Genomic DNA, 9,092 nt, shown 5'->3' with positions numbered 1-9,092 from the left:
CAAGCTGCATTCAAGCAGCTTTTTTCCCTGCGTCCTCTCTCTCCCAGTAATACTTGTACTTGTACCACTGTAATACTTGTAATACTGTAATACTGTAAGTAATACTTGTACCACTGAGAGCGAGAAATAAACTTTAACTTCAACTTCAACATGAGAGGAATTTTTAACAATAAAGAAAAAGAATGTCAGGCACCGACCATAAAGCATAGGAAGACATGAATTACAACATCAACACGAAGACACTAACGATTAGCAAAAAACGTGAGTGCAAGCATTACTGGAGATAAAAGAAATTCTTGTTCTCTCGTTTCCCATAGTACGACAAACACTAAAACGAAAATTTTGTACTGTAGCGCACTCCGCAACGTCATTCCACAAATTAACACATGGAAAAAAAGTTTTGGAAGCCATCTAGGCGTCCAATCTAAGGGCGTATTGTGGCACTGTGGTTCAAACGCATGCTGCGTTTTTAGAGGGTGAATATATTGTCACTCAAACTTGTGCCGCTTGTTTGCTGGCTCGTCCGCTTTTCTAGACTTCTTGGTGGATGACGCCAAGGCTGTGGTGTGGTTTACAGCCACAAACGAAGTGCTGGTGAGGGCTTGGCGAATGACTGTGCGCTTCAAGATGCGGCCGTAATTGTCGACATTGGCGAAGTTGATTTGAAGGAAGTACTCCTTGTTGAACATGAGGGTGATGGGTGTCTTGGAGACACCGTCGGAGGAGAAAAGCTTGAGCTTGGAGAATGACAAGGGTTTACCATTCCACGAAGTGCCTGGTCGAGGCGATTCGGGGTGCATATACTCGCCAGCGCATACGCCAGACTCTTCGATGAAACTGACCCAGACCACGTACTGCAGATCACCGTCCAGGTTACTGAAGCGGACGGTCGGAGCTGGCTTCATCAGCCTTCCTTGTGGGCTGATCTGAAGCTCCATCTTGGGCAAAAACTCGGACTTGTTGACGAGTGTTACGTGCGGAACTGTCACCGCAGGTCCGAGCGGTACGCTGCTCTCGCCACCGACAGCGACAACTTGCTTCCCGTGATCAGCGTCCACGTCGTCGTCCCTGCCTTCGTCGGCTTGCGAGAATGACGGCTGCGGCGGCGCCTCGTTCTGGACCACCTCGATGCTGGGGAGCTCCGCAGGTGCAGCTTCACTGACGACGTCGACAGTCTCCGAAGCACTGCCGTCATCTTTGTCACTGCTGTCGCTGCTGGAATCGCTGCTGGAATCGCTGCTCGAACCACTGCTGCAGCTAGCGCGACTGTTGTTGGCACCGCTGCTATCGTCGCTCTCGCTAGAGCTCGAGCAAAGTTTGCAAAGCCCCAGCTGCTCAGCGTAAGCCTTACTCATGGACTTCTTAGTGCCGTAGTCCCTAGGCCTGCTGCCTGTGGAATCAAAGGGCTCAGCACAGCCGGACGCTGATGACGCCATGCTGGACAACACGCAAGAAGAACAGCACTCACGTTGCTGCCAAGGCCCAAGTAGCGACCTCCTACACTTCGAGTCTTTGTGATGCGTCTGGTCTCTCGGCCCCAGGGCGCTCGTGGTAAACGCTCGTAGGGCGGCTGAACTGGTGCCTCGGTAATGGCGTTCGTTCAGAGCCGGACGTCTTCGTTCTCTTCTGTCACGCGCTACCCATGGACCCTGAAGGAACAGCGAAGAAGTGCGCACGCAGAAAAAAAGGAGGAAGTTCGGTATCTTGATGGTGGTACAGCAGGCTGCCGTCCTAAGCTCTTTGTAATGTTCAAAATTTATCTGAAACCAAAGCTTCTTAAACATGGCAAGTTTAGCACCGTTGCCTCTTTCAGTCACTATCTCACAATGTCTGAATACTTTATCTCAATTTAAAATCTACATTTCCTTTTAATTGTTTACTTACTTCAATAATAATAAACAATAATAACTTATTATTATCATTAAAAATATTAAAGTTTTTCGTTATTTTTATGTAAATATTTGAATTGGTTTCATTTTTTATCGTTTTGAGCACCTGTCAATCACCGCCTGTGCGTTGGCCAATCCGCAGCAGTGGGTACTCGTCATTATTTTGGGGACAGCAACAACACACCAGGCTTGGTTCGACCTGCATATCGAAATAGCCTTTGCAAATAGAACCTGTAAAAGTGTGATGCAGATGCAGGATTGATCACCATGGACCCCTCTCGACATCACTGGAGCTGAAAAAATGCCGGATTGCCCCCGTTGCCTGTGTAAATGACCCAGGAAGCTTGTCGCACGCCCGACCAGAGCATCAGCGCCCGCTTGGCAGCACTACCGCGAGCCGCGGACGTTTGCCGGCCAAGGCTGGCAAAGACGTGGATGAGTAGCTCTCCATTTCTCAGCGGGTGATCAAATACAACCGCTGAGGTGCCACTCTTAAGCTGGCCAATGCTGTTTTCATCTGGACAGTACCGCGTTAACATGGTTTGAAAACCATGAAGCGTCCTTAACGAGTTGCAACCGCTTCGTGGAAGAGATCCGGAACTGCGTCGGGGATACCGTTGCCGAACCTAAATGCAATGAGCAGTGTTAGCTTCAAATAGCGCAAGTGCCGCGTGAGACGTGCAAGACGTCGATTTTGAGTAATCAGTTTTTATATCAGCGAAATTGTGAGGTCAACATGGTGTGGTTAGACCTTTTGCTGTGATGCAAGTTCATTTTCCTCTTCATGACAGGTCCTTGCCATGAGAGTAAAAGCGACGAATTGGCAACAGCAGCTTGCGGGTCTAACGTTTTTTCTCAATTAATGGCAAAACAGGAAGAGGACATGTATTGTCAACACGACAGTAAAACCAATGACATGAAAACAAGGTGGCAACAAACAGCCTGTGCCGGATAGCAGCCGCCATTAATACGCATGTGAAGTACGCCAGGCAACAGGAGACATCCCTAACCCACTTCGTAAATAAGTAAGTAGGTTTAAGTGGCTTAGTAAGTAGAAAAATTTCGCTCCCGTATCATGAACGAGGCAAAGCTAATGCGGCCACTTGTTACTACGTTTCTTGAAAGTGAAATGCCGCAGATGTTCGTAATCACAAATACATTTAGCTGGCAGAGGCTGTAAATGGTACAAGCTTATGGCGCCTGAGAACATTTCTAGTTTTACACGCACAAAATTGTCGGAAAACTCGGCAAACTGGCTTATGACATAGTTGTTGGTTGTAAAACAGTAAATATTACGATTTAGTGGTTAATAGAGGTGTTCCTTAGAATGGGACGTGAATTGTATTGGTGTGCATCGACAAACGATGATGCATAGAACCTAATTGAGAAGACGAAATTCAGAGAGATAGAAGTATTCCCACAAGTCCCTTCTTTTCTTGAAGCTGTGCAAACCCTCTGCTACCATGCGACTGCCTGGTCACTGGCCAACCGGGACCGTGTGACTGCCGACTGCACGTAGCTTTGAGCGCGCTCTTCAAAGCCCCGAAATCTCTTGGTTTTCTGTGGTATATAGTATCTATTGCCCGGGGCGCTTCAGCGATGCAGTGCCAGGTTGATATTATCGTAAATATAGAGGCGAATCCGCCAACCAAGTCTCGACAGGCTTCATGCTTGTTACGAGGCAGAGGTGAAAGTGTCCATTTTTCACTATGATAATGGCATAATTTTGGGACCAATGAAAAAACGACGCATGATTTTAAAGTCGAATGAGCGCGAGAGCATTGCTCTCTTCAGATTTTTGTGTCGCAACTTCCGTGGAGGCAATATTTCATTACCATAGATAGATAAAGGAAAGGTGCAAACAGCCGTTTGAAGTGCTACACAACGAGAGTGAAATTCCTTTCAGTATCTCATCCATGAAAGCTGCATTTATTATTGTTTCAGGGCGCATCATTGCCTCATGCCTGTTGCCTCTGGATTTGAGGGAAATTCGCTGGCGAACATCACAGTACGTTCGAGGTGCCCTAAGTTCATTATCTAAATGTCTCTGTTGAAATAACCTAGTATTTCCTTCATCAACATAGTCTTTCCTCTTTGAAGGCCATGGCTAATGAGTTTTTCGAGAAGTGGGCTGTACAAAGAGAAATTATATACCCACCCATTCATTAAAAGGAACTATTGAAGGCCTTGTGGTGACTGCATTTTATTTCGGGAGTACGAAATGCCGAGCAAGAAACAGCACATGTTTAAGATTAGGAGTGAGTAGATGCACAATATATGTTAGATTATTACTCATGATCAATCTAAACAAATATATATGACACACAGAACGTGAAAATACAAATGCATGCACGTCTGTAAAAAGATAAGGGTATGTAAGACAAAATACCACAGGAACAGTACGCTGAAGCAGAATCGATAATTGAGTTAGTTGGTATAGCAGCATGGCAACAATAGCGCACACAGGACAACGGAAAAGGAAGACCAAACAACACAAGAGCTTGTGTTGTGTGGTCTTCCTTGCCTGTTGTCCTGAGTACGCTATAGTTTCCATGAACAGCATGCTGTGGCAGCCTGGTTATTGACAAAGAATGAAAGCAACGAAAATAAAAGCCTGACGTGTGCGAAACTACAAGACAACCTTAAGCCACTGGAAGGCAAAATGAATAAATATATAAAACTGGGAACAAAACGTATCGTGGTCCCTTCTCAATCTGAAAGATTGAAAAAAAATTCAGGGAGGCACATTGTTGCCCTAAAGTGCGGCGAAGCGAAAGCCTTTAGCGCGGTGTTGCGGCTTGTGTCACTGATGTGTGGTTATGATGTTAAGTGCACAATTGTTTTTGAATCTTAAATGCTGGAGACATTGCAAGGTGTTTCGGAGGCATCCGTCTCGTTAGACGCCTTTCTGCAAACACTCTCCAGCGTCCTAGACAACGAGAACTACATATGCATTGGCAGGAAGTAGCGTAGCCATTAGCACACTCGGCTGCGGAACGGAAGGATGGTGGGTCGAATCACATCGAGCATAAAGATTTTTTTCTGGTCTGATTAGAAAAAGCGTGACACCTCTGCTGTCAAACTTCTGTCGACAACGATGAGACATTAAAATCTTCCGCCTCATAAAGGGCCGAAGTTGGGTCGACGTCTGTTAAGTGCCGGAACTGAGAAGGTATCATCGAGGTGCCAGCCCACTCGATGGCTAATTACTAAGTTCTGAGGTTTCAGCCGGAAACCTGTCGTGGGACAGACATCTAACAGGTAGCTGACAGCGATCTTGGTGTGGCGGTGCATGTAAGTATTTACAAAACTAAACACACACATCAGTGACAAGACAAGTAAGTGTAAAAATCAGCAAAGTGATAACGATGCAAAGACTTCAAAATGTAGCAGCGATAAATATAAACAACATAAAACTACAGGAAGGCACAACTAAATTTTGTAGTTGCAAAAGCTATTTAAAAAGAGAAGACTAAGGCATGGGCGTCCGGAGGGGGGGGCAAGGGCTGCACCCCCCTGGAAAATCACTCACTCTAACCGTGAGTGATGGCCGCACACCAGGGGCGGCGGTGCGCTCAGCAAAAAGAGTAAAAGCGGCCCCGCTTCCAGCTTTGGGTCACATCTGCGAAGTGCCGCGTCCGGGGACGCGTCGTTGCAGACATACAGCGGCACCGGCGAGCATGTGTTTCGAGGCGTCTTGAGATGGGTGCCTGTTTCTTTGATCTCTAGAGAGATAGCCACACGGAGGCAGACAGTGCACATTCCGGCCACCGATGAATTCTTCAGGAGGGAGGGACAAATCAGCCGTGTCCACCCCCGCTTTGTCGGGCTGCTCAAGGGCAAGCAGGCGATGAGTTGGCGCCGCCGTCGCTCGCTGTCTCCTCCGATCCACGGGAGAGCGCAGTTCGGTAGAAGCGCCGCTTTCAGAATCTTCGGCAAAGGGGATTAGCAGTTGCTTTTGTTCACAGCGACGCAGTCTCCAGAGGCGCCCCCACACCAGCGTTCCTTGCATCTTCTCCGGAAACCAGCGCCTTTGGTCAAGGCAGCCCGATGGCGCCTGCCTGGCTCGCCTGGCTCGCCTGTCACCTCTGGCTGGGCCTCAAATCCCAACAGCGCCCATGTACTGTGCGATGTCAGTGCATGGTAAAGAGACCCAGGTGGTCGACATTATCCGGAACTCTGTACTACTCCGTCCCTCATAGCCTGAGTCGTTTTGGGGCTCTGAACCCCATAAAAACACACAAAACAAATTTTCCGACCGGAGTGGCGAGTGTCCCTTCCCCTCGGAAGTCACGAGGCGTTCCTTTCACCCCCAAAGTGCGTATTCGGGGATACTGCGGCAAGTAGGCCCTTGCATGTGTGCGCGCCTCTGTGTTTGTGCTTCGGTATTTTTAGTGGCCGGTTGTCAACGAAGCTGAGAACAATCAAGACAGCGGACGAGAAAACGACGAGCGGCGAGTAGTGTGTGTGCAAATACTCGACTGTGCGGTTGCGCGAGCAAGATGGAGCGAGGTGTATGAAGCTGCGAGCGTGCATTTATCTTGTAAATAAGTTTTCGTTGTATATATAGTCATTTTTTGTTTTCAACGTACGCATTCAACCGTTTTTTCAATCAATGTGTATATATTTTTAACACTACCAACCCCGAAGAACTCCATAGCCAGCTTTGTCTCGCGCGGTTCCGAATGATGGACATTCGGCGCTTCTTCAAGCGTCAGCGGTTGTCTGACGAAGCGTTATCCAAATGCGCCCCTGCAGATTCTGGTGTGATATGTGACAACGGTGTAGCATTTGAACAGAGTGATGCAAGCTTTTATCACCGGACAGTAGCTGATGTCATCGACTCCATGGAAGGGACTCTGTCAACAGTGAGTTCAGGTAATGCAGCAGGCCGAGACGATTCCATTTCTCCTTTCTTGGGATTTAAGTCCGGATTTGACCAGAGCGATGCAACCTTTCATCACCGGACAGTAGCCGACGTCGTCGTCTCCATGGAAGGAACTTCACCAGCGAGCTCCGATCACGCAGTAAGCCGAGACGATTCCCTTTCTCCTTGCTTGGGATCGAAGTCCAGAGACAACATCAAGAAAACAAATAACTTGCCTCAAGAATATGACTTAGGAGAGTTTCTAGGCAAAGCTAAACTCACTGGCATACCGGACTTTTTGAAGTTACGTCTTCTTACTAAGCCATGGTCGCCAAATGTTACATACGATTTTAAGAAGGATGTAACACCTGGAAAGAGGCCTTTTCGACATCAATGGCTGGGAGATTACGCCCCCTGGCTTGCGTACTCAGCGACAGCGAAAGGCGCTATTTGTCGTTTTTGCGTCATTTTTCCTCCACGTGTTCACCGGGGTACTCAAGGAAGTTTTATCGTGCGCGCTTTCAGTAACTACAGAAAAATGCACGAGGCGTGCAGGGATCACGTAAAATCCCAATGGCACCAGGAGGCAATGACGGCCTCACAGAACTTTATGGATGTGATGAAAGGCAAGCAGCTACCCGTTGTAGAGCAGCTGAACAGAGCACTGCACGCGCAAGTTGAAAGGAACCGTGAGAAACTATTTCCAACAGTTTCCACCATTGTCTTTTGCGCGACGCATGACTTGCCAATTCGCGGCAAGCAGTCCGATAGTGGAGTCTTCAATGATCTGCTTGACTTTCGTGTAGAAGCTGGAGATACTCTACTTCAGGAGCACTTCGCTTCTTCTGCTGGCAATGCCAAGTACACTTCTGTCCGCGTCCAGAACGAGATCATCACAATCTGTGGCGACATCCTGAAAGAGCAGATAGTTACCGAAGCTAACAAAGCGTTTGCTTTTTCCGTTCTTGCTGACGAAACTGCCGATATTTCAGGAAAAGAGCAGATGTCTATAGGCGTTCGCTTTATTGACAAGGCGGGAGCCGAAGTGTGCGTTCGAGAGCAGTTTTTGGGATTTGTAGAGCTGGAGCAATTAAACTCTGCTTGCATCGCCGCGGCAATCTTGAAGTTTTTGACGAATGTCGGGCTGATTCTTTCGAACCTCGTTGGACAGGGGTACGATGGATGCTCTACAATGGCTGGAAAAGAAGCTGGAGTGAACAAAATTATACAAAAACAGTTCCCGAAGGCACTATTTTTCCACTGTGCAAGTCACAAACTAAATCTCGTCATCAACGATCTGAACGACGTCTCTGAAATTCGAAACACAATTGGCATAATCAAACAAACCATAAACTTCTTCCGCGAGAGCGTACTCCGGAGAAAATTGGTGCCGAACATTCCGATGCTGTGTGAGACAAGATGGTCTGCAAAATATAAGTCTATTAGGATCTTCTCTCAGCATTACGTGGCCATAGTCGAAGCACTCGAGGAGCTCGCGTCCACGGAATCATGCTCGAACGCTGCAACTAGACAACGAGCTCACATCCTCTACTGCGCAACAACAAGCTCATCTTTCATCGTCTGCTTGCATATTGTAGCGAAGTACAGCGCTCGGCTCGAACCAGTTACGAACATTCTGCAAGGTGTATCCATGGACTTCCATTCTGTGCATGACCACATCACTGAGCTGCAACGTATTTTTCGCGGCCACCGGACGAACGCTGTAGAGGAGTTCTCTAACATCATGAATGCAGCAAGGGAGGCAGCCAATCACTTAAATGTGGTGATATCTGTGCCAAGACAAGTCTCTCGTCAGGCCCACCGAGACAACTACGGGATGGACTCCCTCACTGCTTCTTTAGCTCGGCGCTTTTCTGAAAGCAATGAGAGGAGCTTCAAACTTCTCCAGCTGCATCCATCAAAAATGAAGCACTTGAGCCGTGTTGAGTTCGCTGTTCTCGCCGATGAACTCCAGTGCTTTTACGGCATCGACAACTTCAAGGAAGAGGCCATCTCTTGGTACGAGATGTGGTGCAACAAAACTGGGGACCCATCAGAAATAACTTATTGCGAGCTTCTACATCAGGCCAAGACATTCTTCCCTGGTGTTGCAAAAGCCATTGAGGTGGCTCTGGCTTTGCCAGTTACTACCTGTACGGTCGAACGCTCCTTCAGTACAATGAGGAGAGTGAAAACGTGGCTACGCTCAACGATGACAAACGACAGACTGGACGGCCTTTGTATGATGAGTGTGCACCGAGAGCGTGTAATGAAGCACAGGAATGAATTTATCACCCGTGTCATCACGCAATTCGCCCAGAAAAATCCGAGGCGTC

The 9,092-nt window shown here is 47.8% G+C and overlaps 1 protein-coding gene across 1 annotated transcript; it reads right to left on the bottom strand.

Moving 5' to 3' along the window:
* Positions 1-488: 488 nt before the first annotated feature.
* Positions 489-1,436, bottom strand: LOC149343888 (uncharacterized). The gene has a single exon (XM_089547095.1). It carries the CDS (start codon positions 1,434-1,436, stop codon positions 489-491), a length of 948 nt encoding a protein of 315 aa, XP_089403221.1.
* Positions 1,437-9,092: the final 7,656 nt, after the last annotated feature.

Source organism: Amblyomma mixtum, chromosome 5 (assembly GCF_055824585.1).
Source record: "Amblyomma mixtum isolate Tamu chromosome 5, ASM5582458v1, whole genome shotgun sequence".
In the NCBI taxonomy this organism is placed as follows: domain Eukaryota; kingdom Metazoa; phylum Arthropoda; class Arachnida; order Ixodida; family Ixodidae; genus Amblyomma; species Amblyomma mixtum.
This window is presented reverse-complemented; position numbering and strand designations above follow the sequence as displayed.